Source organism: Akanthomyces muscarius, chromosome 1 (assembly GCF_028009165.1).
Source record: "Akanthomyces muscarius strain Ve6 chromosome 1, whole genome shotgun sequence".
In the NCBI taxonomy this organism is placed as follows: Eukaryota; Fungi; Ascomycota; class Sordariomycetes; order Hypocreales; family Cordycipitaceae; genus Akanthomyces; species Akanthomyces muscarius.
Genome location: NC_079241.1, coordinates 5,076,209 through 5,103,212, shown reverse-complemented (window position 1 = coordinate 5,103,212; position 27,004 = coordinate 5,076,209). Strand labels below are relative to the sequence as shown.

General features: G+C 51.5%; 12 protein-coding genes across 12 annotated transcripts; 7 read left to right on the top strand and 5 right to left on the bottom strand.

The window, feature by feature from the left end:
* Positions 1-271: 271 nt before the first annotated feature.
* On the top strand, positions 272-2,125 carry LMH87_006725 (uncharacterized protein; the record flags this gene model as incomplete). Its single annotated transcript, XM_056204659.1, has 1 exon — positions 272-2,125. The coding sequence occupies one exon, from the start codon at positions 272-274 to the stop codon at positions 2,123-2,125; it is 1,854 nt and encodes a 617-aa protein (XP_056059993.1).
* A 1,144-nt stretch (positions 2,126-3,269) lies between these two features.
* Positions 3,270-4,470, bottom strand: LMH87_006724 (uncharacterized protein; the record flags this gene model as incomplete). The annotated part of the gene is made up of 3 exons (XM_056204658.1): positions 3,270-3,767; positions 3,876-4,212; positions 4,277-4,470. The coding sequence occupies 3 exons, from the start codon at positions 4,468-4,470 to the stop codon at positions 3,270-3,272; spliced, it is 1,029 nt and encodes a 342-aa protein (XP_056059992.1).
* Positions 4,471-6,364: 1,894 nt separating this feature from the next.
* LMH87_006723 (uncharacterized protein) lies at positions 6,365-7,042 on the top strand (the record flags this gene model as incomplete). Its single annotated transcript, XM_056204657.1, has 1 exon — positions 6,365-7,042. One exon carries the CDS (start codon positions 6,365-6,367, stop codon positions 7,040-7,042), a length of 678 nt encoding a protein of 225 aa, XP_056059991.1.
* A 281-nt stretch (positions 7,043-7,323) lies between these two features.
* Positions 7,324-8,572, bottom strand: LMH87_006722 (uncharacterized protein; the record flags this gene model as incomplete). The annotated part of the gene is made up of 2 exons (XM_056204656.1): positions 7,324-7,497; positions 7,553-8,572. 2 exons carry the CDS (start codon positions 8,570-8,572, stop codon positions 7,324-7,326), a joined length of 1,194 nt encoding a protein of 397 aa, XP_056059990.1.
* A 1,018-nt stretch (positions 8,573-9,590) lies between these two features.
* LMH87_006721 (uncharacterized protein) lies at positions 9,591-10,488 on the top strand (the record flags this gene model as incomplete). The annotated part of the gene is made up of 4 exons (XM_056204655.1): positions 9,591-9,620; positions 9,691-9,877; positions 9,928-9,976; positions 10,038-10,488. 4 exons carry the CDS (start codon positions 9,591-9,593, stop codon positions 10,486-10,488), a joined length of 717 nt encoding a protein of 238 aa, XP_056059989.1.
* A 503-nt stretch (positions 10,489-10,991) lies between these two features.
* On the top strand, positions 10,992-12,706 carry LMH87_006720 (uncharacterized protein; the record flags this gene model as incomplete). Its single annotated transcript, XM_056204653.1, has 2 exons — positions 10,992-12,327; positions 12,396-12,706. 2 exons carry the CDS (start codon positions 10,992-10,994, stop codon positions 12,704-12,706), a joined length of 1,647 nt encoding a protein of 548 aa, XP_056059988.1.
* A 184-nt stretch (positions 12,707-12,890) lies between these two features.
* LMH87_006719 (uncharacterized protein) lies at positions 12,891-13,715 on the bottom strand (the record flags this gene model as incomplete). Its single annotated transcript, XM_056204652.1, has 2 exons — positions 12,891-13,589; positions 13,647-13,715. The coding sequence occupies 2 exons, from the start codon at positions 13,713-13,715 to the stop codon at positions 12,891-12,893; spliced, it is 768 nt and encodes a 255-aa protein (XP_056059987.1).
* A 640-nt stretch (positions 13,716-14,355) lies between these two features.
* LMH87_006718 (uncharacterized protein) lies at positions 14,356-15,096 on the bottom strand (the record flags this gene model as incomplete). Its single annotated transcript, XM_056204651.1, has 3 exons — positions 14,356-14,421; positions 14,496-14,504; positions 14,623-15,096. 3 exons carry the CDS (start codon positions 15,094-15,096, stop codon positions 14,356-14,358), a joined length of 549 nt encoding a protein of 182 aa, XP_056059986.1.
* Positions 15,097-17,173: 2,077 nt separating this feature from the next.
* On the top strand, positions 17,174-18,070 carry LMH87_006717 (uncharacterized protein; the record flags this gene model as incomplete). The annotated part of the gene is made up of 1 exon (XM_056204650.1): positions 17,174-18,070. One exon carries the CDS (start codon positions 17,174-17,176, stop codon positions 18,068-18,070), a length of 897 nt encoding a protein of 298 aa, XP_056059985.1.
* A 931-nt stretch (positions 18,071-19,001) lies between these two features.
* Positions 19,002-20,841, top strand: LMH87_006716 (uncharacterized protein; the record flags this gene model as incomplete). Its single annotated transcript, XM_056204649.1, has 2 exons — positions 19,002-19,416; positions 19,490-20,841. The coding sequence occupies 2 exons, from the start codon at positions 19,002-19,004 to the stop codon at positions 20,839-20,841; spliced, it is 1,767 nt and encodes a 588-aa protein (XP_056059984.1).
* A 720-nt stretch (positions 20,842-21,561) lies between these two features.
* LMH87_006715 (uncharacterized protein) lies at positions 21,562-22,299 on the bottom strand (the record flags this gene model as incomplete). Its single annotated transcript, XM_056204648.1, has 1 exon — positions 21,562-22,299. One exon carries the CDS (start codon positions 22,297-22,299, stop codon positions 21,562-21,564), a length of 738 nt encoding a protein of 245 aa, XP_056059983.1.
* A 1,304-nt stretch (positions 22,300-23,603) lies between these two features.
* Positions 23,604-26,018, top strand: LMH87_006714 (uncharacterized protein; the record flags this gene model as incomplete). The annotated part of the gene is made up of 5 exons (XM_056204647.1): positions 23,604-24,932; positions 24,984-25,107; positions 25,173-25,476; positions 25,544-25,747; positions 25,817-26,018. The coding sequence occupies 5 exons, from the start codon at positions 23,604-23,606 to the stop codon at positions 26,016-26,018; spliced, it is 2,163 nt and encodes a 720-aa protein (XP_056059982.1).
* Positions 26,019-27,004: the final 986 nt, after the last annotated feature.

Below are 27,004 nucleotides of genomic sequence, written 5' to 3'. Positions count from 1 at the left end.
GTGAGTCAATTAGCCTTCCCCCACGTTCTTCAAACTTCCTCCGCAGCCAAGATCCTTGGTTCCATTCCTCCCCAGCTCTCGCCTCAGATGCTAATGATGTTGAATCAGGCCCATTGACATAATTCAAGCGACCCTGCTACTCTCGACACTCCAGTTTCTTCGCAACTCAGCTCCCTAGCCCGTGTACTGCCTCCCGCCTACCACCACTCTTTGTCCGACATAGCCTCTACCCCAACCTCCATTGCATCTCCCGCATACAGATCCAGTCATCATGCATGTCAAGGATCTTCTCGCCGAGACCAAAAGGTCCGGCCAGCCCTCCTTTTCCTTTGAATATTTTCCACCCAAGACTGCCCAAGGTGTCCAGAACCTCTACGACCGCATGGACCGCATGTACAACTTCGGCCCTCAGTTCATCGACATCACTTGGGGTGCCGGTGGCCGTGTGGCTGAGCTTACCTGCGAGATGGTACTCCAGGCACAGGCGGTGTACGGTTTGGAGACCTGCATGCACTTGACCTGCACCGACATGGGCATGGAAAAGGTCAACGACGCCCTACACAAAGCCTACAAGGCTGGCTGCACCAACATTCTCGCCCTCCGTGGCGACCCTCCTCGCGCCCAAGAGAAGTGGACTGCCACCGAAGACGGCTTCCAGTATGCCTGCGATCTAGTCCGACACATTCGTGCCACTTACGGTGATCACTTTGATATTGGTGTCGCTGGTTACCCCGAGGGCTGCGATGACAATGACAACGAGGACGAGCTGATCGAGCATCTCAAGTACAAGGTCGACCTTGGCGGCACCTTCATTGTCACCCAGATGTTCTACGATGTCGACAACTTCATTCGCTGGGTCGGAAAGGTCCGCGCCGCCGGTATTGATGTCCCGATTCTCCCTGGTATCATGCCGATTGCCACTTACGCCAGCTTCCTTCGCCGGTGCAAACACACCGGCTGCAATATTCCTCAGGGATGGCTGGACCTTCTGGAACCTGTCAAGAACGACGATGTCGCCGTCCGCGAGGTTGGCAAGAAGCTGGTAGTCGAGATGTGTCGCAAGCTCATGGTCGCTGGCATCCACCACATGCACTTTTACACCATGAACCTCGCCCAAGCTACCCGCATGGTCCTCGAGGAGCTCAGCTGGACCCCGTCGGCTGAGCGACCACTCCAGCAGGCCCTTCCTTGGAAGCCTTCCAAGGGCTTCGGCCGTCGTGATGAGGACGTCCGCCCAATTTTCTGGCGCAATCGCAACAAATCCTATGTTCTTCGCACGCAAGATTGGGATGAGTTCCCCAACGGCCGCTGGGGTGACTCCCGCTCTCCCGCCTTTGGCGAGCTTGACGCGTACGGTATTGGTCTGACGGGCACAAACGAGGCGAACCGCCTGAAGTGGGGTGAGCCCAAGTCGCTCCGCGACATTGCCAATACCTTTGTCCGATACCTGAACCAGGAAATTGACTCACTGCCTTGGAGTGAGGCACCTCTGACCAGCGAAGCCGACTCCATCAAGCCCGCCCTCATGGAGCTCAACCAACGTGGCTTCCTGACCATCAACTCTCAGCCTGCTGTTGACGGTGTCAAGTCGTCTCACCCCGTCCACGGTTGGGGACCTGCCAATGGCTACGTCTACCAAAAGGGCTACATCGAGCTACTAGTCCCGCCTGAGATCGTCGACCAGGTAATTCATCTTGTTAACGCCAACCCTTCTCTCACTTACTACGCCGTCACCAAAGATGGCAACCTGAAGACCAATGCTCCCTCTGATGGCCCTAACGCTGTCACCTGGGGTGTCTTCCCCGGCAAAGAGATTGTCCAACCTACCATTGTTGAGAGCATCAGTTTCCTAGCCTGGCGTGATGAAGCTTTCCGCCTGGGTGTTGACTGGGCTCACTGCTTCGAGGCCAATTCCCCTAGCCGCGTTCTCGTTGAGGACGTCATGGACAACTGGTATCTTCTCAACATCGTGAACAATGATTTCCACGACAACACCACCATCTTCGAGCTCTTCAAGGAGCTCCAGGTCGAGGGTCTTGATACTCCTTTGACTGTCAAGGCCGAGGCTTCTGCTGCGGCTGCGGCTGAGAAGCCTACCGCTGTGCAGGCGGAGGTTGCTGCATAGACGGAGAGGTGCTGTTGAACAGTTGTGTTACATACAGTACACTTGTTCTGCATATAAAATTGTTTTGTTTTATTTGTTTTGGGCCCCCTACCTGGTCTGTTGTCTCTTCATACAGACCTGGTGACTCCCCCTCTTCTTATTACAAAAATAGGAGTCGGTGTCTTTTTCAACAAAAAGTTACACTGGATACATGCATGCATGCATTTTATGACGAAAAGTCAGGCGGACGGCGGCGGGTAGACCCATGATCAACCAACACTGATCATGCACGTTTTTGTTTTCTGCAGCGGCGTGGCGCCCAAACACTTTGCGTTCTGCGGCCACTTTTACCTGCATCGATTTCAGCACATTTTTCTTTTTCCTTTTCCTTTGTTTTAGGCATGCATAACGGATACATATCTCAACGATACCCCCATGCCCGTCGCCGTCGCCGCTTATACATGATTGGAGTTGGTTCATATGGATGCGTCCTGCGCGGAGTTTGTGAGCAGTACATCTCAGCAACGGGCGCGAAAGAAGGACAAGCGAAAATACATTTTTCATTAAAATTTGAATCAAAGTGCCCCGCAAAATGCGAGTGCACGAGACTGGGGAGGCGAGCAATGTCGTCTACTGTAGATAGATGAATAGCATCACAACACGCACCAATTGGTGCTGGCCGACTCATGTTTCTATTTTCTTTCTGTGTGGTGCGTAGCTGTTGAAAATATATCAAGACCTAAAAGTGGGTCTATCGTATATTTGGGCCAATGGGAGCCCTGCATTGAGTGACTGCAGCTGGTGGCTGCAACACAACTAATCGCGCCAGCAGGACTCAGGGCCATATTTGCCACTATAGGCTTCTTTCCTCAAATTCTAAGATCAAGCAATGCTACGGCACGTCCATCAGTGACAGTGGCGCCAAGATCTCGGATGGTCAGCTTCAAACCTCTCAGTATAGGCTGAATCTAAAGTCAGCTACTATGTGGCGGAATGGACACGGCTCCCATTGACTTGACGTCCGCGCATTCACCATTTCTTCTCGCAGCTACACAGTCCAAACCAACAACCGCACTTTAATTAAACTTGCGTCAATTAGACCGCTTGAGTCTGATACCGCCCGACAGGCTTCTGCATGGGTAGGGCAGCAGCAATGCCCCGAAGTCTACTCGTTGACCTCTCCCGTGACGCCGCCCGGCCGCGTAGCCATGCCGCATTGATCTTTATCTACCTCAGCCTTGGCCAACAGATCATTGGCCACGTCTTTTCGTATCTCACTATCCGGTGGCTTTACCACATCACCGTTGCTCTCCCTCTGCGCCTGATCCTTGGCCAGCAGATCCTTGGCAAACGCCAGGTCATGCAGCGCCGCCTTGACAATGTTGAGCATGTCCACGCTGACCACGATCATCTTGAAGTGGCGCAGGTACTCAATCGAACCGGGCTCGTTGCTGAGGCTAAACGCAGGCCCAAGGAGCGGGACCTTGTGCTTTTTGCTTGCGGCGATGAGTTTTTTCACTTCGTAGATGAACTTGACGTCGTCGCCCTGGCCTGGTGGGTTTCGGCAAGGCAAACCCAGGCTGGCGCGTAAGTCTGCTGCCCCAAGCATCAATCCATCGAGACCAGGAGTGGCGGCGATTGCATCCACGTTCTCGCAAGCAAGCTTTTTCCATTCCGTTGTATTAGCAGATGCGCAACCTTGTCCACGTCATGGCCGACAATTCCTTCCGGTGAGGAGATGTCCTGAGTGCAGAGTGAACAGACTACTTACCGTGGACTCGATCTGGCAGATGACGGCAATATTGCGGTCAGCAATCGTCTCCGAAGTCCATCCTGGCGGCGCCATATTAGAAAAGCCATTGATGAGCGCTATTGGCGACACGGACCGCTCGCCGCCGGCGTAGGCATAGCGCACCTTCTTCACAGCGGCGGCAGCCTGCGCAGGTGTGTCGATTTGTGGGAAAACTATAGCAGCTGCGCCCGCATCCAAGGTCGGGGCCAAGAGGTCCGATTCAGGGCTCTGGATGCGAACAACAGCGCACGTCTTGCCGTCACTGGCAAAGCTAATAAAGTGTATAATATCGACAAGCTGCGCTGTAGTTATGGGCCTGGACGGCAGAATTAGTCCCCAAACCAATTTATTGCGTCATATTCAGAAGGATCATCTCTCACGCATGAAGTGTATCGACAAAGATAAAGTCGAAGCCGAGGATAGCCAAATTACGAGCAATTTGGGTATGTGGAATTAGTAGCGCGACACCAATTAAAGTGCCGGGAAACTCCTCTTTTGAGCCATCATTGCCAGAGCCCAGGGCGGCGGCAAAATCTGATGGCTGGAAGAGGGAAGACGCTCTGTATCGCTGCATGGTTAAAGTTGCGGCAGGAAGAAATGGTAGTTGATAATGAGGGGTTGGACCTAATTGACGATAAATTCATCCACTCATATAAATATATACAAGTATCTAGTTATTCAGTCGAGAGACAATTAATCATGCGGCTGAAAACGCCAAGTTTGCACAAAACTTGTGCAGAAGTCGTGAGGCATCGAGCACGCCATCTAATGCACTACGACCGGCATGTCTGGATTGTGTCTCTGAGCGGCCCGTGTGGTGCATCTCGCCGAATTATCTCCACAATTACCCATTGCAACTAGTGTTTCGAAAAAATGGCGTTGTCCTCTGATCGCCACAACGGCTCGCTGTCTTGCCCGTCGTCGGTCACACTCTGTGGCTAGCTAAGCGATGCTGAGAACTCAATTTACGACATATAAACCTGCAATGAAAGTCAAATACTGATACTCTATGCCTGTCGGGCCACCCATGTACCACCGCTATAACAGCAATACGCAGCCAGAGACACGCAGATATAACCTATCAAGTCTGATTACTGACATAAACAAGTATGAATAGAGACAAGTATACTCCATACATAAAGATCTTTTGTACACTTATCAACACCTCATTCTGGACAATATCAAATGCCAAAGGTCCGAAATGCATCGGACAATTATCTGCAACTGCAATTTCCGCTTACAATCTAAGGCATAATAGTTCCGTCTCACTCGCTCTTTCTGGTCAATCTATATGCAACTGGTTCATCTTTAATATATGCTTGATGCACGATGACATGTTATTAAGTCAATTGGCAGGGCAATGCACCTCAGCTGCCAATCTACCTCCCCGGCAGCCAGCGCTCACGCGAGACGTGGCGTTAATTGGCCATTCCATCTAAAAAATGCTAGGTCAGCATCGATAGGCTCATATTACAAATGTGTTATTATTTCAACTGATATAGCATACTATTGACGTGACTCGGGAAATGTTCAGCAGCTGCGGGAACAGTGCTAAGACCAAGTCTTACTACCCACTAGAGCACTCAAGACATGAATGACCCACATGTAGTGGAAATTTAAATGAATGATCTAGATCGTATATCTCGCAGTGTCTCGTTATCTGTGTGTTGTGCTTACAAAAGCGGTTGCAATGCACCTTGTGCGCAGAACAAGCAGCCGGAGAGATTGGAGGAAAGGCAACCTGTATTTCTGCATGCTTCTAACTAGGAAGAAAACTGTGGCCTCCCAAGGTATCTACTTTTGTAGGCAATTTGTGTGGGGATTACGGTCAACCACTCAACCACTCAACCATCCTCCAACACGCAGACCAGCCAAGGGTGTGAATTAATATTTAGTGGCCGCCATATGTCAACATGCAGCTGCTGGTGTGGGTACGGAAGAAGCTTGACAGCAACAAAACAAAGAAAAGTAAACCTTCACACCGAAAGTGACGGGCAAAAACGCCACAACTGTGACAAAAGTCGCAAATGGCTGCATAATATCAGCATGCATATGCAGGCCCATATGCCTGGACGGCAGGCTCATTTGCAGGATACTCTGGCTCTAGCTGAAGTGAGACATGCAGTTGGTATAGTCGTCGCAATTATCCCTGTGCGTATGTCTAAGAAACTGGCATGTTGTTTTGTGAAAAGCAAGTTCGCTTTGTCGAATTGAACGATAGGATAGTAGCTCAGGCCCCCTTTTGGCTTCTCGTCGCTGCTGTCTATACCACATAAAGGCAACTCGTTTATTCTCTGTTACAGTCCAGAAATATTCGTGCAAGTATTGCAAACTTCAGTAGTCTGCCTATTTTACACTCAAATCGGTATCGACTCCGCCTTTCGCAACTCTCTAGGCCGAACAGGAACTCTCCGTTTATATCTCGAGAGACCAAACACTTTAACACAGTATCAAGCGCACCTCACATTATGAACAGAAAAAAGTCTACTTCAGAAGGTGAAGATCTCATTACGCTATTCTCCGGCGTGGATAGCGCGTCAGTGTCCGACGCACTCGACAAGCTTGGTATTGCTGGCCAGGCACTTGGAATCATGCCGCTGGAAAGATATGAGAAGGTGACCATTGGTGCCGCCTTTACAGTCCGCTACATCCCAGCTAGTCAATCTAGAGGCAACATTGGCAACTATATCGACGACGTTGGCGTCGGGGACGTTGTCGTCATTGACAATGGAGGTCGCAGAGACTGCACTGTCTGGGGCGACATCATGACGCAGTATGCCGGCCTACGCGGCATTGCAGGTACTGTGATTGACGGCACATGTCGCGACGTGAACCGCGCCATCAGCGACCACTACCCAATTTTTGCTGCTGCCAACTGGATGCGCACGGGCAAGGACCGAGTTGATCTCGCTTCCGTCAATGAAATAGTCAGCATCGGCGGTGTCCAGGTTCGGCCGGGCGACATCGTGGTAGCAGATGCGAATGGCGTCGTGTTTGTTCCGAGTGACCGGGCGCTAGAAGTGGCAAAGGTGGCCCAGCGCATTGAGAAGAGCGAGGCCGGTATTAGAGATATGATTGCCGGAGGTGCCACCATTGCAGAGGCACGCGAGGCTTTCAGTTACATGCAGCTAAATCGTGCCGAATGAATGATAGTGCAACAAAATAAAACACATTTTTCGGTAGTCAATATCATGTGGTGCTTGAATGACGCGCGTGTTCTATACATTGTTTATCACTCTGTGTATTCGGATAAGCCGTGAAAATTGAGAAGCGAGATGAGTGACAATAAATTATCAGCAGCAGCGCAAATGCTATATCCACCCTGAGTACGCATTTCATCTTCTAAACTTTAAGGTCCTATAGATTCTATATAATATCCTCTATATAGCCTTTGCGCCTCGGTACACAACACTTGGCAGATAAGCATCTACTCCCTCTCGGGAACGACCACAGCCCAGCTGTGCTCGGTACGCCCATACAAGATATCGCCAAGTAGAGTTTTGAGTTTGCTAGTAACTTCACCGGCCTGATTCTTGTTGTCCATTGGAAGGGTAATGTCCGTGCCCTGGTGATGGATATGGGAGATGGGACAGATGAAGAACTGTAACAATAATTAACGTCTGTGACATCAGTAAATACGGACAAGCTATACATACTCCGGTGCCACAGGCAAAAATCTCGCGAATTCGGCCCTCAGCATGAGCTTCAATAAGCTCATGGATGGTAAATTTGCGCTCCGTCACTTCAACATGACCGGCCAAGTGCTGTCGCGCCAGTTCCAGGCAGCTGCCGCGCGTGACGCCATCGAGAATTAACTTATCGTCGAGTGGCGCAGTAACCAACTCTGTCTTACCATCCCTACGCTTCCAGACGACAAAGAAGTTACTGGCACCTGCCTCGGTGCATTCGCCCTGGTCGCCATACAGCCACAAAGTCTCATGGAAGCCCTGCGCAGCCGCTTGCGCTTTGGTCATTATGGAAGGACCATAATTGGCGCCAAGTTTGGCCCACCCGAAACCACCAACCCACGCACGCACGACATCGTCAGGCGAGGTTTGCAGACGCATGCCGCCCGGATAACTATCCATGGGCGGCAGATAGCAAGCGATGATATATACGAGAGCTTCTTTAGGCACCTTGACTCCAACTTGAGGATCAGTGCCGATCATAACGGGACGAAGGTACAGAAACGATCCAGCGCGCTCCTTGGGAAGCCAACGGGGACCGTCGACGCTGAGAAGAACCATAATCAGCTTTTTCATCTCATTCGCCTCAATGTTCGGCAGAGAAATTCGGCTGGCCGATTTGTTAAAGCGGGCACAATTGCGATCGGGCCTGAACAGTCGGAGCTTTCCATCGTCGCCGCGATAAGCTTTCATACCCTCAAAGCATTCAGTTGCGTAATTCAGCACGGAAGCTGTAGGCATGATATTTAGAGCTCCATACGGTCTAAGCTGGGGGGCTTCCCAGCCTGAACCTGCTTTCCAGACCGCCGTAATCATATGATCAGTGCATATGGTTTCCTTGCCGCTAGTAGCGGAAGCCGCATCTGGTACAGCACGAGGGCTGATGGTGAGCGAGTATATAAGCTTAGATGAATCAAGCTCGCCATGTGGCTCCATGCTCTTGGTAGTAGTAGGAGGTGTTCGGGCGTTGGGGTCTGCGGAAGGACTCATCTTGCGGAGTGTTCGGAAAGAGACGTATGGTAAAGGGCGTTGTTGGCGGCCCTGAAGTCAAAAATAACGAGCTTGCCGCATATAAAAAACATTCCTGGGCCCAATCCATCGCAATAAGATGAGAATAAAAGGACACCGCTATGTATGGACGAGTACCTTCATTCTCAAAGCCTCACCACTGAATGGGCGTTTTGCCCCATTCAGGATAGGCTTCTGCCTCGCCGGAGATCTACTTCCAGCTTGCAATAGAATGCAGCTTCCTCGTATGCTGCACCAAAATGGGTCAAAACGGACATTGTCGCGATAAAATCCAACCTTGTTCTGTATCAAAGCGGGTCCAAAGAGACATTGTCAAGGTATGTTGCGAGACAAGCAGGGTTCATTCAGCTCTGGACGGGCACGAAGAAGTCGGAGGCTTAAGGAGTATAAATTGTGCATCCACTAGCCATCTGGCTTGAAGTATGCGTCACCGCGTCGTTCATGCGAGACATATGCAGACCAAGCATTACCCTGGCTTACCGGTAGTTTCTAAGTACATCTGCCATGGCACGATTACGCACCAAGCAAAATAGTAGGGTGTGGCGGTACACTCCATGTAAAACGTGGTGCAGATTCAATTAGACTAATTGGATCTATGAGTTGCGATTCGCTCACGAAAGAAAACTAGTCTCATTTATTAATTTGTGCTAAGCTCCGAGACTTGTTTTGCTTTTGCCACATAATCATCTCTCATACGTGTTCCATGTGAGTCCTGCATTGCAGTGTCCCAAGGCTGCCAGATATCCACTATATGCACAATATCACAGCTCAGCTCGCCACAGGCTCGCCACACGAAAGCTGGCGGTCGACATGTGCAATGCCGAGTAGAAGTACCGGAAAGAAGTGAAACGGGCAAAATTCTGTAAACAGAGGCCGAGCAACATCAACATTGGCTTTGCATCAAATAGTGGCACTTTGTTTTGGCCGCCAGGTCTTTCCAAAGAAGACATACTACTCGTACTTGTTTCCGATTGACGATATGGTCTTTGGAACTCTCTTTACTACGGATGTGAGTTGCCCTCGCGCTAACTAGCATTGGTTTTCCATTTTGTGTTAAGCCGTGTCTTCGGTATATTTAGGAAAATTCCCGCTCAATCGCAATCAAGATCCTCGCCAAGGCTAACAATCTTGATCTGAACATCATTCAGGCCAACCTTGGCAATGCTACACCAGAGCACTTGGCGGTGAATAAACTTGGAAAAATACCAACCTTCGTTGACAATGATGGTTTTATTCTGTCGGAGTGTACAGCTGTGGCAATTTATAGTAGGTCACAACTGGCTGCGGAAGATAACAAATTGGCTCACCAAGCAAAGTTGCATTGCAGGACGACAAGACGACTCTTTTTGGAACCGGCAAGAAGGAGTAAGATATGGCCAAGTCCCAAGCAGATCCAAACTGCCTCAGTGCTAACGCTCAGGGAAAGCTATGCATCTATTTTAAGATGGATGTCCTTCTTCAACACCGAAGTTCTAATCCCATTCGCAGGCTGGTTGCGTCCTCTGCTTGGCAAAGAACCATATGAGAAAAGTAGTGTTGATAAGTGCCAAGTGGCCGCTCTAAGAGCAGTTAAAACCGTGGAAGAGTTTCTCGAAAATCGGGCATTCCTGGTTGGCGATAAGTTCACTTTAGCTGACCTCTTCTGTGCCAGCCTTCTAGCGAGAGGCTTTCAATTCTTCTTTGGCACGCAATGGCGCCTTGAACACCCAAATGTTACCCGCTGGTACGATCATGTCACAGACCAGGAGATTTACACTGCCGTTGTTCCCAAGCAAGAATTTCTGGAGCAGCCAATTCTCCAAAATGGTGCCCCAATCGCCATATTCGTCGCCAAATTCGCCGCTGAACAGGTCAAGGCCGTCGCGTCATCGGGATAGAGGGCGAATATGCACGACCTGGTTCATCAGACCAAGCCACTCGGCTACGTACCATATATAGATACACAATTTAATTTAAGCTTTATATGCCGCAGTCTCGTACTTCTAGTGAATATGTATGTCACTCCCGTTGCAACTGTGACAAGATCAGCGCAGTATTTAATGTGCGACAACATGCGCCGATTGTCAGATATGCATTTGGCTTTGCACAAAAATGATGCCGTCAAACGGAGACCAAACGCTCCGAGACATCTGATCGACCAATCATGGAATTCAGCAGCGAAAATTAATCCGCAGGCTTCAAAGTGGGCACGGCAAGTATTTAGCCTGTCGTGTCTCACTCAAGCCCTCCCTACGTAGTAGGGACAGGGCAACGCTCGAGGCGACATAAATCGCCAGGCAAAGCTTCCCAGCTACCTGCGCGCCTGAGTTCTCTCTAGGCGATTATCTCTGTAGCAATTTACAACATTTCTCAGATATTACCAACTGGCTAAGCACATGAAATGGGCAACCGCTCTGGTTTGGGGAGCATTTGCGCAGAGCGCACCTCGCTGCTCCGTCCCGAAAATGCCGATAACTCCTCCCAAGAACAAGGCTCGCCATCTTCGCCATCAGATGAACGAGTCATTCTGGTGCAAGACATCTCCTTCACTCGACTGGCCCTGATCATGGGAACGGTCTGGATCGGCGTGTTCCTCATGGCGCTCGATGCAACCATTGTCGCGACCCTTTCCGCTCCGATTTCAAGCGACTTCAAGTCGCTGAGCATGCTCTCATGGCTCGCCACTGCGTACCTCATTTCGAGCGCTGCTGTCTTGCCCATCGCTGGGCGACTCACCGACGTCTTCGGCCGCGCGCCAGGCCTGGTGCTCAGCAACATTGTTTTCGCCTCGGGCAATCTGATCTGCGGTACTGCCACGGATAAATATACCATGTTTCTTGGTCGATCAATTGCTGGTTTTGGAGGCGGTGGCCTGCGAAGCATACAGAACTTCTTGGCTTCGGACTTGGTGCCTCTGCGCCAACGAGGCCTCACGCAAGGTATTGCCAACCTCTGCTACGGCTGCGGTGCAATGCTTGGAGGCGTCATAGGAGGATATATCAATGATAATTCCGTCTTAAGATGGAGAATGGCGTTTCTCGTCCAAGTTCCGGTTTCGCTCTTCTCTGCGGTGGCCGTGTTCATTCTTGTCAAGGTTCCTCCGAAGCAATCGGAGAAGTCATACTTGTCTCGCATTGACTTTATCGGCGTGTTCTTGAGTTGCTCTTTCACAGTGCTCATGCTTTTGGGCTTAAACTCGGGTGGCAACCTGGTGTCATGGACACATCCTCTTCCACTTGTTACCATGCCCGTTTCAGTCTTATTATTTGTTGCCTTCATTTGGTGGGAGACTAAAGCTGTGCAACTAATCATGCCTGTCATGGTTTTGCTCAATCGCACAATTCTCTCTGCCGCGTCCACCAATTTCTTCACAGACATGGTCATCATGTCCTCTTTATTTTATGTGCCTTTGTTTCTGCAGGTCATGGGCTACTCTGCTACAAGTGCTGGTCGCATGATCTTGCCTTCACCTATCGGCGACTCTGTCAGTGCACTTTTAGCGGGTTACGTCATGAGGCGTACAGGAAAGTATATCGGGCTCTGTATTCCCGGTATGGCCCTTTTGGTGGCTGCGGCAGTGCTGTTTTCTCTACAGACAAACGACAGTCCAGCTTGGTACAGCAGCGTGGGATTTCTGTGCCTAGGAAGCAGCTATGGAATCATGCTCACGACCACGCAAGTAGCCTGTGTCGCTGCTGTCGACCATTCGCAGCAAGCAGTCGTCAGTTCAGCTATATGTATGTTATTTGTCATTTTATGTTGGATTGACTGAGATCACTAGCCAGCTGACCAACTACTCACGCAGTCTTTTTCCGGAGTCTGGGAAGCACTTTGGGTGTTACCATGGCTTCAGTCATCTACCAAAATACTCTCCAGAACTCGCTGTGGTCGCGTTTCGGAGACTGGCCCGGCGCAGCCGAAGAAATAGAACGAATCAGAAGCAATTTGGAGGAGCTAGGGCGTCTCCCGGATGGGTGGTATGAGGGAGTCATACAGTCGTTTGAGGAGGCTTTCCGCGGGGTGTGGCGTATGCTGCTCACGCTGGCAATCTTAGCATTCTTTTGCATCTTGCCAATGAAGCAGCACACGCTTCATTTCCGTCTAAGCAGAGACTGAGATTTTGTACTTTGTTAGTTTTCAATAATTAGTGCACGACAAAAATAGGAACTAGCCCCACTGTAGTGCATTCGATGGGTGCTGTTCAGGTCAGTAGGACAAGGGAAAGATAGGAAAGGGCGACCTTCAAGAAAGTTGAGTTGTAGGGAGTGAATGTTCAATCATGAAGTCAATTAATTCTTAATCATGCCAAAGCTCTTTCTACAGCTGCTTTTGCATGTTCTGTGAGCGTGTCTACCATGGGAACGGTGGAGTCCTCTGCCCTTAGATGCTGCCCAAACTCGGTACAAGCCAGAACAATGGCTTCAGCACCCGAGCTCACCAAATCGTGAATGATGACTCGAAACTTGGCCTTGGATGTTTCCGACATGCTGCCGCGAACTACTTCTTTCTCCAAAATTTCTTGGATCATTTCCCGCTGTTTCCGATTGGGTGTAATTGCAGTGATTCCGTATTCGTTGAGGAGAGGCCCGCGAAAATAATCGTCCTCCATGGTGTAAATGGTTCCAAGGAATCCGACAGTCTTAAATCCTAAGTGTTTTACCCTGAGTGATGTGACCTCGACAATATCCACGATGGGTAGACTGATTCTGCTTCTGATGTGAGGAAGTGTTTTGTGTGCAGTATTGCAGGCAATCATGATCATATCAGCACCAGCTCCAACGAGCCTCTGTGCTAAAGATACCAGCAAATTGCCGAACAAGTCCCATCTTCCGGCAGCTTCCCAAGCGTTAATCTTATCAAAATCGGTCTGAATCAGCACAAGATTGGCGCAGTGCAATGGCCCAAGCCTGTCGCTAACGAGCTGATTACAGAGCTTATAATACGCTTCCGAGCTTGGCCACCCCATGCCGCCAATAATGCCGATGGTCTTTGATTCGTGCTTTTTTCTTCAAGTTAACTACCAGCGCGAAATCATTTGGCTTGAATATGCACTTACGTTCTTCGCCGGGAAGATTGCAGAAGAATCTTTTGAAGCTGTCGGTCGAATGGGCAAGAGAATTAGCATTGTGCTGACAGGGTATCGAGCGCGATGGTGGTTGACAGGTGCGTAACTTTTAACGTTCTACAACGAATGGGAACACCTATGTATGTCCGCCAATAAATGATTACATAAATTTCTGCGTTTTTGCAGCTCTTTTCTGTCTCACACTGTTTTCCAAAGAAATATCATATGCGCTGTCACGTAGAGGACTGCTTGGGACACCCCCAAGGGGTGCCTCTCACAAAAGGCGTAAAATGCCGTACTAATTAACCCCTATTGCGGGCCTCTGGCCGCACAACTGTCTTTTGGCGTCGCACCTCACCTTTTACCCTTTAGGAGAGGGTTCGTGGCATGTCAATCCGCCGTGTGAGTGGGTTACGATACGTGTACTGCAGCTGCATGTTTCAGTTCAGCAGCACTCTGCACTGCAGGCTGCATTGTTCCACTCCCGCAACACGATAGCGCCAGAGTTGAGCCAGGTCTTGAGACTTGCCGGAAGCTAGCTGCATATTATAGGTTAGTTATAGTTAACATTATATTAAAATTGCAATATCAGAAAAATGGTAATATTCGTTGGAACTATCTACCTTGGAAATGTGCGGACTATTACTTTCTATCTCTGCGCAGCCGTGTTTAGACCTGTAGAGCCCATTTGGACTGCCACTTATGCAACCTTGCTCCGGCCCAGTACAAGAGTAATGGCCATGCCGCCGCGGCCGCCCATCTCGAACTGAAATCGTCTCCTATTAGGAAATTGTGTGGATCGCACGAGTGCTAAAATACGTAAGGACGGATTTAACATACACGAGGAGTCTACAGATTATAGTGACAGATCTAGGCCAACTAAAATGGGTCTATCGTTGATTTGGGCCAATGAGAGCTTTGCATTGAGTGACTGCAGCCAGTGGTTGTAACAGTAAGTATCTTCCACTGTAAGTTGAGCGTTCGGGTCCTGCGGTGCAAAGGTGCGACGCCAACGGTCAACGTGCTCATTGAGCACGTCAAACACCACACCTGAGCTATGGGTAAGAAGCATTTGGAGTGTGGTAGGGCCTCTTAGTGGCTCCATAGTCGGCTTTTGACCATCGGCGAACTTTGAGTGACCAGTGATGACTTGCTTGTCTCTGAGCTCCGGGGCTATGTCGAGAATGTCGTCGGTCAGACTTAGGGTGCCGTCCTCCACGCATTGCAATACCGCAATGGTTGTGACGAGGCCAGTGGCAGCGGCAAGGCAGAGAATATCATCCGCGCGCTGCGTCGCCTTCTCACCAGACAACAGAGTCCGCTCACCGAGGGCGCTGGTGTAGGTGAAGTCTCCAGCGGCATTGGTTGCGCAAAAGACAGCGCCATGGACGAGGCCAGCCTGGATGACCTTATTGCAACGCGCGTCAATTTCTTGGCTCATGATGAAGTTGACAGCGGGAAAATGAAGCCCTGTGATTCTTTTCATTTTCAACGGAGACGACATGAAAAGCCAGTGTTCTCACGAGCACAGGATAGAATCTTGCGGATGGGGACTGTTGGCCCTTGATAAAGAGGCTTTACAACCAGCGATGTATGGTATAGTTGGGCACTAAAGCTTGCAGGATTTTGTGGTCAGGCAAACTACCATAGTCACGCGTCAGCCATCCCATCAGTGGCTTAACTAGAAAGCAAACCGCATGTACCAGGCTCCTTTATTGGGCCGGACGTTCATTGCGGCAGTCTATTGGTTGTGCTCATAGGTTGCGTTGACGCAATACTACTTCACCTGCCAGTTCGGGATTGTGGCGTCTGCAATAACCCATGGAGACTCCACGATCGTTCGCTACTGTCGTTTCCAAGCATGGTAATATGCAGCGCTGCGCAAAAAGAATGAAAGCAAATTGCGAGCATCGATGTCAAAGTGTCTTGAATATGAAAGCTATTTTACTGATCCACTGAGACCTCGGCTGCTTCCTCTTCCATCTTGAGGCACCTCTTTCCGCAAGAGCCCCCACCAATGAGAAGCCAGGCGCGCGGCTGCACAGTACTGCTGACAGGATCTAGCCAGCAGGTATCAGAGTTCAGGTAATAGTCCGTTACTTTTGTCCCGGGCTAATTCATATCGTCAGGCAAAGCAACTGAAATTTGAGTAAGCCCAAGCAGGACGGAGAGAACTGCAGTATGTTGCATGACAAGACAGAATGAAGTACATATCAAAGTCTGCATCGCCTAGAGGCTTGGCTACTGATGGCCGCAAGGCTTTGATGCAGGTTTTATTTTATGATGTGCTCATGTTCAGGGGCCACACTGGCTATGATTACTGGAAATAAGGCTGTAGACTGCCGTGGATCAAGTCTATGATGTGGTCGCGAACCATCGCAGAATAATGGCCCATGGCTGCAACGCTGGTAAGCTTGTCAGGCTGTCTGTACAGGGTCTTATTTGTGCTCACTAACGTTAGTTGAAGCGTGCATCGGCGGGCGCTGTGTCCGCGCTTGACCTTTGCCTTGATGGGCATGTTTCTGCCGAGTGAAACAAGGGGCGCGGGGATTAGTTGGCTGGTAGCTCGTTCGTTTCTTCGGTTGATGGCGTCTTTTTTATTTTCAGTTTGAAGGACCTAAGTATGCCTTTGCTTCAACCTGAAAGACAGAGGTCGCCCGACGGATACGATTTTGGGGCGGCCTCTTAAGGGTTATCCAGCTCACATCGTGTAGAAATGTCGACAAGCTCTCAGTGTGGGATCGAACTCCATTTGGTACAACTCGACTACCAGTGACTGACTTATGGGCTAGTTATCAAAGACGACTAACGTAGCGCTAGTCGTAGTCGGGTGGATTGTCGTGCTATTTTGGTGGAGGGACGGGGGTTTTTGACACGGCGGAAAGTGGTGCGTCAACGGTTTGCCAAAAAGGTGTTGGAATGCGCAAATGCGAGTGTTGATTTTGTTTGAACTTCAGCACCAACAGAATTGTTTGAAACACGGACGCCGAGAGCCAACAAGTTTGCTCAACGTGGCGGCCGTAGGGAAGCACAGACTTTCAAACTCCACATTCCTTGCGACTCGGACTCGTTGTCACAGTGTCCCCTCACCTTACCTCGCCTCACCTCACAAGCCCAGACGAGCTTCTTTCAGCTCCGCCGCCAAATCGTGAACCAGCCTTCTCGAGTGCCGACAACGGCCGTCTGCCAAAACCCTGCCCGCCCAACAATCAGCTCGTACATGCATTGAATTTACATGCCCCCCCCAATCAGCTTTCTTCCGCACCATATTTTTATCCTGTCTGGTCTGCTCATCTATTCGAGACACCCATCCCGTGCGTGATCTGACAAACGAAACGGGGGCTCCTCCTAAAATCCGAGCCGACCAAGCTCGCAGCTCTCTTCTCTCGCCAATCCATTACCGCCGCGCTTCTTGCGATCGCTTCCTTCCATCGGCCGCCCTCTATATATGCTTGCGTCGGCTGGCGCGGCATAGGTCGACTTTGGGCGGTTTCGCGTCGGATAAGCAACCGCACACAATGCCAACCTATCTCTGCCACGGCTTCCGATGGCATCGCCGCGACCTGCGCATCTTCGTCATTATGAATAACATAGAAGATGCCGCGCCCGATTGGGTCATTGGCGAGAACACCGCAACCCTGCTCCTCGACCAATTCACCAAGAACTTTGATTTCCTGCCCAAGATCTCTGATGAAGAAGCCGAAGCGGCGTCTGATCCCAAGGACGCGGCGCCTTCAACGACGCCGGCACAGCACCACGACGACAACTTTACCCTGCCTCCCCCGCGAGTACCCATAGCATACGACCCTGTGCTGCAATATACCTGGTCGCCAGTCAAGCTTCTCGAAGAGTACGACCCGGAAGAGACCGTCAGCCCCGCCCGGCCCTACGCTTACGTTGCCGACCACGTCGTGCGCGTCGACCTCGGCGCCAATGTGCTGGCCGAGATGGCCGCCTACGAGAAGGCGACCAAGGGCGGGCGCAATGCCTGGTTCTCGACGCTGCGCGACAATGTACAGAGTGGCTCCGACATTGGCTGGCATGTCGTCGTCTGTGGCGACATCGAGCGCGACTACCCGGATGACGAGACCGAGACAGGATCTGAATCGCAAGACTTGCGGCTGCTGCAGCAAGAATACCCACGGCGGCCTGCCACTACCACCACGACACACTCGACGCAGCCCGAATCGTTTACGACGACCAGCAGCACGCGGCCGTCGCAAGACCAGTCAAAGGCATGGCCGTTGCAGGATTACTCCCACATGAAGCCTCCACCGATTCCAGACGACGGCAATACCCCAGGCGGCGGCGGCTCTGGGCACAGTCGCCGGCCCTCGCTGAGGCAGCGACTATCAAAGGCCGGGCTGCGCCGCTTATTTAAGAAAGATGGCCAGGCCCAAGAGCAGGCCATGTGAAGAACTGAACGACCAATTATGTGCTACGAAATGACGCCTCTTCCATTTTACAACGCGGATATGCAGGAAGAAATATTGGCAAAGCCTGGATCAAATTACCTGGAAGAGCATTTGCAATTCTAGAGAATTGAACAGGCGTTGCGGTTGATATTTGACGTGAAATATGTATCTCGTTCCATCGTGCTATGGCTTGGGTGAACCAGTTTTACTATATCCAGAAATGTTATATTCTTTGCAAATTTACCAAGTCTCCCCCGTTACGGTTGATATTGAGTTGACGATGTGAAATGTGTGGCCGCACATCCAGCCAGCCTCCATTTCACACGCGGCATATTTACGACTCTGTCACGGCAGAAAGTACTACCCCAAGAAACGGAGCGATTGTTCGGAGAACAGCAGCCCGCAGCGGCACAGACCAAAAACTAACGTCGGCGACGCTAGATGGCTTGTAAGTCGCGATGCTCGGGCGCGCTCCACCGCAGGAGGGTCCCGAGCTAATAAAGCTGAGACGAAGCTCGACAGATAATTTCCAATGCCAAGGACCAGCGATCGATTCATGATATATTATACAAGGGACGTCTTGTTAAAGCATGGGTCAATCAAGAAAATAAAGTGCAAAGATTCCTCGAACTCAGATCCGAGACCGATGTCGTCACGTGTGGAGCTTCACGTACTTTCAGCCGTCTCATCTACAAACGCTAACCATCCCGATTCAACATCCGACGACGCGACGCCTCGGCCGTCTATTCACACCAATCGCGTTTCTTATATCCCTGCCAATCTATTTTTGGATAGAACCTTCCAACGACATCGATCCGAAACAGCAAGATCCTACCATTGCACCCACCGTTTCAAGCCAAGCTAGGGGCTTAGCTTTTGGCCAAGGGGGCGAAGAAGGCCAGAGGGAGACACAGTACATACCTGACTGGCCATGGCGTACCGGCAGCCAGGCGAGGCGTCGCCGTCCTTTGCGCAGACGGGCGCCGAGCTCGACCTCGACGCCAGCGACAGCGACGAGGACCTCTTCAACCTCGACGACTACGATGAAGACGACGACCACGAAGAGGCTGTGGACCTGCAGTCCGAGGTGGGCGGCGCCGAGGCCTACGAGCTGCGCGGCATGCGCGGCAGCCTGAGCCCCGGCCCCGGCCCGCGGCCAGGAAGCTCGCGGAGCGCGACGACTCGCAAGATGCAGAGGCGGAGGAGGAGGCGCGGAAGCAACAGCACAGCGGCGAGCTACAAGCTGTACACGCCCGACGAGGACGCGGCCGTGCGGCGCAAGTTTGACCGCAAGCTCGTCCTCTTTGTCTCGCTGCTCTTCTTACTGAGCTTCGTCGACAGATCAAGTGCGTCATATCCTCAGCATTGTTCATATTTGACAGGGGGGGGGGACTCTTGGCTAACGTTCTACTACCCCAGATATCGGCAACGCCCGCATCGCAGGCATGGAGGAGGACCTGCAGACGACGCCCCCCCACGCCAGCTGGTACGAGTGGTCCCTGACGGCCTTTTACCTGACCTACAGCGCGTTCGAGTGGATGGCCATGCTGTACCGCATCTACCCCGCGCACATTCTCATATCCACGGCCGTTGTGTCCTGGGGCGTCGTCGCCTCGCTGCAGGCCGTTGCGCCCTCGTACCCGGTGCTCGTCGCCCTTCGCGCGCTGCTGGGCATCGCCGAGGCCGCCTTTGCCGGCGTCCCCTTTTACCTGAGCTTCTTCTACCGCCGGCAGGAGCTCGCGTTCCGCGTCGCCATCTTCATCGCCGCCGCGCCGCTCGCCAGCGCCTGCGCCTCGACCGTCGCTTGGGTCATTGTGCGCTTCGCCCGCCTCAGCCCCGTCGCGCCCTGGCGCCTGCTCTTCCTCGTCGAGGGCCTGCCGTCGGTCCTCGCCGGCGTCGTCGCCTGGGGCGTCATCCCTGACGCGCCGCAGTCGGCCGCGTACCTCACGCCGCGCGAGAGGAAGATTGCGACGCTCCGCCTCCGCAGGGAGAAGCCCGCGGGCGCCAACGACGACGGCGTCGCCGAGGACGGGCACCGTTTGTCGTGGCGCGACATTGTCTCCGTCGCCCTTGACCCCATTGCCATCCTGGCCTCTGCCATATTCTGCATGGTCAACCTGGCCTACTCCTCGCTCCCCGTCTTCCTCCCCAAGATTATTCACAACATGGGTTACAGCAGTCTCTCCGCGCAGGCCCTCTCCGCGCCGCCTTACCTCGTCACATTCGTCATTGTCCTCTTCACCGCACACATGTCCGACCGCCGCAGCAGCCGCACGCTTCCCATCGTCTTTCACGCCCTCTGCTCTGCGTCTGGCTATCTCATCCTGGGCATTGCCGAGCCCCTCGGCCTTCCCACCTGGGTGCGCTATCTCGCCGTCTATCCAGCCACCATGGGCTTCTTTAACGTCGTGACCCTCATCATCACTTGGGGCATCAACAGCCAGCCTGACGAGACACGCCGAGGCGCCACCTTTGCCATGATGCAGTTTATTGGCCAGCTCGGAACTCTAATCGGCACGAGACTATATCCTGATCGTGACGGGCCATACTACACCAGCGGACATCGCGTATGTGCCGCCGTATTGCTCGGAGCCGCCGTTTGTGCATTTGTGCTCCGGTCGTACTTGAAGCGCCTGAATCGCAAGCTTGATGAAAAGGAGGCCAATGGCCACGGTCTCGCTGCTGCAGACCAGGACCATGACGAGGCGGAGAGGTTGGTCGGCTCTGCAGGATACAAAAGCTCTAGCCACAGCTTTAGGTACATGATTTAACGAAAGCATCGTGTCATGAACCCCATACAAAACGTCAAATTTTAGGCTAGAGCGGCTGGATAAATTGCTTCATCATTCTGTATTTTTGTATTTATGCATCTTGGACAATATTTCTTTTTGGATGCAACATCATCATGACTAACGCTCACGAACTCAACCAATTAATAATACCTTCAGCCAGCCCTTTGGCTCCCTTCATGCCTTTTAAAACTTTGTCCATTTCGATACATGGTATTTGGCCACTCCCTCCTTCCACCAGTCGCGTTTCTTGTGGCGGCTTTCAAGTGACAGCGTTCCATTGATCTTGGGGCCTTCCATTTCTGCCGCCTTACTCTTGCGCCTCTCAGCCTTCCAAGCAGGACGACCTCGGCCCTCCGTCTCGGAACGCTCCTTGATTTTCCGCTTCGTCTCACGGTAAATGGAGTTTGCCCATTTTCTGAAGCCTAGATGCGGCCGTTTCGAGGAGAATGGCTTACTCAGGCTGCGAAGAGAGAAATGAGATGCGCGACGTTTCGCTTTGCGAAGAGGAGGGCGAGCATCAGCAGATGAACTTGGGGATAACGCGAAGCTCTCTCGACTCGACACCAGAGTCTCGTCAGCTCCGTCATAGCCCCTGCCATGACCATCAACTTCTTCTTCTCTTGAAGAACTTGCGAAGCGATATCGCCTAATTTGGTGTTCGTACGTGTATGGCTCGATCGTCTTGCTAGACTGTGCTTGCTAGCCATTGACTACCGAGGATGAATCGTGCTGAGGATCAATACCGTCTTGCTGAATCAGCTCTCCCGTTGCTGACGAGGGTGATCCAGAGCGAAGATTTGAGAGCCTGTCGTTTGTTTTGCCAAATTTGGCAAGGTTTGTGGCAGTAAGAACGTTCGCATGTCCGTTCGATATCGGAGACTCCACTCGAGAAGGCTCGCTCTCTGGGTCGTGATAAGAAGATGACGTGGTGCGGTGCTGTGCGTGCTCGATGTGCTCGTCATCAATTCGAAGATTATCACCAATGAGCTGAGCGAGATTTTGGACGCCCGCTGACTCCGTGTATGGTTGCATGGCTGGGCTCAGAAGCATCGCGGCATCATCATCTGGCCTGGACAAGATCGAGGAAGCTTTGTGCGAATTCGAACTACCATCGTTTGGAAGTGGTGGAAGTGGTTTGATACCCCAAGTTGTGGGATCGGCCGGATCATATTGGCGCCCGTCCTCGTCGAAAGTATTTTTCGATGAGACTGGGTAGGTCGTAATCTTCACATTCTCCTTGTCGATCTGCTTAACCCATGGCTGATGGTTGAGAGGATGAGCTTTCGAGGTTGGAAATTCCTGTGTGTAAAGACTTGCCCGCTTGAGAGTAGGAGTGCTCGCAATGGCGTTGGAAATTGTCTGGCTGCGAAGCGACAGTTCACGCTGCTGACAAGCATATGGGCTATGCTGAGCCGGAAGAGTGTAGCGATATACCATTGTGACGATACTCGAAGACGCTATATCAATGTGTGATGGTTGATGTGTGATGGTGAAAGACTGGGAGAGGGTCGTGTCCAAGAACTTATCTCCATGGCTCGTTGGCACCTGCCAGTTGAGCCGCAACCGACCTGGCGCCACAGATTCTGGCGGCTTGGCTGGCCAAATAGAGCCGGTAGGCACTCAAATTTGTGGAAGAATTAAGTTGTACCATTGCCTATTTGTGGCGAGCCTGGCTTTGCGCTACGATACAAAGCACGGTATATTCTACAGTCAAGTCGTTAAGCCACACCCACCTGCGCTGCAAGGTCAGTCACAAGGTCGCGTACGGCTGCAACGCGGCAGCTTGCCAGCTTAAATTATTGTAAAGTTGAAAACCACCATCTGCCAATCAAATGAAGACGACCTGCTGAGGCACTTATTGCACACACGATACTGCAGCCAAGTTGTTAGCCGCTCCCCTTGCACCTGCAACTTCAATGCATGACTGCGTCACATCCACGGCGAAATATCGCCGCGAACCTGTTTCGCACCGAATACATGCATTATTTGTTTCATACTCCTTGCTCAAAGTATCTTCTTTCCTCGTGAGTTGTTGTACATGGCATGCATTCGATGCAGCCTCATCTGCACGTACCCAATTTTATTCCTTCGACTAGCCGTCTTTGTCTACGCCATCTTGTCGCATGACCTGGAGAGGCCACCAACTTGGTTGCCATTTTTCGATTCCTTTCGTTCGATTGGCTGTTTTATCGACAGCTCCCATCTCATTCGTCACTCGCTTCTTCAGTCGTCAGGGCGAGCCAATTGTCGCCCCACACTGCCCGAGCGACGGCGACATGTACACCGTCTGCGGGACGAGTTACAGCGCTCAATTGAGACGAAATTGCGATATACAGGATATTTAGCAGGGGAGTTTGCTTGTATATAGCCAATTGGTAGTGTCTCTATGTTCCTGCAGAATGCTGCGCCGTTGCACGTTGGCTGCGGACCACCAGAGGCTTACACGGCCAAGCTCTCATTAGCTACTGTGCCATCCAATGAAGAGGCCTGCACATGCAGGGGTCTCCGAAAGGATGTGTCATAAATCATTGAATAGGGCTGCTTGATAAACGCCATCTGCATGCAAAAGGTCTCGTGGTCTTCCCTGGCGCCACAGTGCTGGCTCAAGTCATGGTGCAACTTGGCACAGTGCCACTGTTTAAGAGTAAGCTCGGAAAGAGTCAAATACGAAGAAACATATACAATCAATTTCAACTATCAAAACCCAATTGCTACATGACATAAAAATTGCTTCCTTCATAATGTCTGCCATGAACCAACAGCCAGACCTGACTCTACACGAGTGCCCTCAACCGCTGCCCTATATCTGGGCAAGGGACGAAATTGTCCCGCAGATGAAACGCATCATCTCCAAACTTCAAACTGTCAAGGAAAATGTTGTTCAGAATGTTTCTATTGAAGCCGCAACATTTGACACGGTCATGCGACCCATTTTGGAGGTCGAAGACGCAACCATCAATGAAGACGGAGGCACCATCTGGATGCAACAGTATGGCTCTTCCGACTTGGCCACACAAGATGCCGTCGCCGAGGCAAGACGCCTTATCATTGAACACGAATCTTCTTGGGAAGCCAGCGAAGAACTTTTCAAGCTCATGATGGCCGCGCGAAAGAGAGGCGACGACCTCGATAGCGAGTCTAAGCTTTTGCTGGACAAGGCGCTCCTGCAGAGTCGCATTGCGGGATGCGGCTCGCTCGATCAAAACGCGAAAAATGAGCTTATCAAAGAGACTCTGGAGCTGGAGAAGCTGTGCATGGAGATGCAGGGCAACCTTGCACACGAGAGCAGCGGTGCGTGGTTCACAGAAGAAGAGTTGGCCGGTGTCCCAGCCGCGGACCTAGAGCGCTTCAAAAATCACAACAAGAACAAAAGCGATGAGTCAAAACGCGGAGACAAGATTTTTGTTGCATTTGCCAATGGCGGGCACAGATCAGTCATTACACATGCGACCAATCCCGAAACACGCCGCAGAATGTACCTCGAAAACGAAAAGGCGTTTGCGCCCAACATTCCACTGATGCAGGAGATTGTGGAAAAGAGACAGAGGCGAGCTCAAATTCTAGGCTTCAAGAATCACGCGCATCTCAAGATGGAGAGTAGATTACTCGATTCGCCGGAACAGGTGCAGGAGCTAATTAACACTTTGAAAACGGGCCTGAAGGATCGAGTCACGCAGGAGCTTGGCGTTCTCCAGGAGCGCCGCCACCGAGACCTTTTTTCCTCTCATGGCAGTCTAGATGAAAAGTTTCCACCCTGGGACAGGCTCTATTACCAGAGACTTGTGCAGGGAGAGCACAACTACGACGCCGAGGCATTCTCGGAGTACTTTCCCGTCGAAACTGTGCCAGCCGCGATGCTGAGCGTCTTCGAGTCTTATTTGGGGCTCAAGTTTGTCGAGATCCCCAAGGATACCATTGAGAAGAACAAGATTTGGGACGAAACTGTGACGGTTTTCGCAGTCTGGGATGTGCGACGTCCGCAGGAGCGCGAGTTTGTGGGCTACCTATACTTTGACCTGCTCTGGCGAGAGAACAAATTTCGCGGCGCGCACAACGTAACCCTAGAGTTTGTGGGTTTTCTTCTGGACCAATATAGATTTTTATGCTAACGTGTTCCCAAGGGATACGAGAAGGCGGATGGGTCGAGGAAATACCCGTCCACCATACTGATGAGCGCTTTCCCGACCGCGGACGACACTGGGTGCGCGCTTCTAAAGCACAGTGATGTAGTCGTCGTGTTCCATGGCAAGTCCAAAACACAAGCATGTTTGCTAGCCATCATCATGTCTAACATGTCACACTCATTGCAGAACTTGGGCACGCCATCCACAACTTGGTGTCAAAGACCAAGTACTGTCGCTTCCACGGGACCAATCTACCGCCCGACCTTGTCGAGATGCCCAGCTTGATGCTGGAGAACTGGTGCTGGATGCCAGAGGTTCTTACATCGCTGAGCACGCACTATGCACTCGTACGGCCAGAGTATTGCGCCAAGTGGCGAGCCAAGAACCCAGATGCTGCTTCACTGCCGCCGCGCCAGATTCCGTCCGAGATGGTCGAGGCACGGGTAAAATCCAGATTCGCAAACGAGTCAACATGGCTCCTTGGACAACTGTAAGTCTTGCCCGTCATCGACATGAGTTTTTACACTTGGACACACAGGTGTTGACCGGCAACGTAGCGCCATCTCACAGTATGATCTGGCCATACACAGCGCCGCCACGGCCGAGGCTGCCAAAGCACTCGATTTCCAGCAGCTCTGGTACGACATTCACTCAAAGATGCTCGGCTTTGACTATTCCGAGTGCCGTGTCGAAGGGGCCGACATGGTCAGCTTCCACCATCTAGTTCGCGGCTACGACGTGGCCTACTACTCTTATCCATGGTGTGTAAACTTCCCTTCTATAGCCCCCCGAAAACAAATGTGTTGCTAATTGGCGTGGCCAAAACAAAGCTGCTTGACGTTTGCGACAGAGATGTTTGAAAATATTTTTTCCCAAGATCCAAGCAGCAAGGAGGCCTGGGAGCGGTACAGGACTGGCGTGTTGGAATATGGCGGCGGACATCCGGATCTGCTCGAGCTGCTGCGCGACTTGCTCGGGCATGAGCCAACAGCACATCCTCTGGTTCAGATGCTGAGCAGTGCAGAGTTGTAAAAGAGAGGTGATGAAGAAAGTTATTTCCTCTTTTGTGTGATACTCCATACTGTTTAGCAGCTCGAGCCCAATACCATCAAGCTTGCTCAGCATCGCAGCCTTCCCGCCAAGCGGCAAATCGTTCCGCAGCAACTCCCTTCCAAAAAAAGAAACCAGCCACTTTTTTCCTTGGCTCATGACAGGGTTTGGATGCCAGGCCTTGCCTGTTCAAACACTCACGATCCCCGCTCGCCCCGTAATGCCTCCCCGCCCTGGTGGAGGAGAACGGCAAAAAGAATAATCTCCCAATTTCGTGCTCATGGCAGGGCTTGAACCTACGACCTTCGCATCACCAATAATCGACGAAACTCGTCCGGTATTAGTACGACGCTCTAACCACCTGAGCTACACGAGCTTCGGATGGATTGGGATCCTGTGATGCGTCGGTGCCGAGTTATTTGGTTGCAAGAAGACACCGTGTCAATCGAGGGACAAGACCTGCAGGCCAATTGACTCGTGGGTGCCGGAAAATGACTGGCCAAGTCCAGACACTACAAAGCCTGTATTGGCAGAAAAAAGCCGTATTTTTTCCTTCGGTGTGAACTCGAGCAGACACCTCGAAGAGGTCCGGCACGATGCAGGGGAACCAACTAGTTCTACTGGTGTTGTTAGCAAGCAGGGGCAAAAAAAGACGCCGGCAGCTACTAGCTACTATAAACTAGAGATATCAAAGGAAAGTAAGCAAATTAAAGTAGATAAGGAGAAGTAAGAGGTAATAAAATAACGAGGAAATAATAATAGATAAAACTACTGCTACTATCTCAAGCGGAGTGTTTTTCTTTTTATACGCACTTGGCAAGGCTAAGGAAGCTGGTACGGACAGTGGCCTTGGCATAGAAAGCAGCAAATTTGCATTGGTAGAGTGCAGGTCGATTGATGCTGGTTTGTAGATTCCGATATGGAAGGAGAAATATAGGCGGGAGGCACAGATAAAATACTGTTAGCAT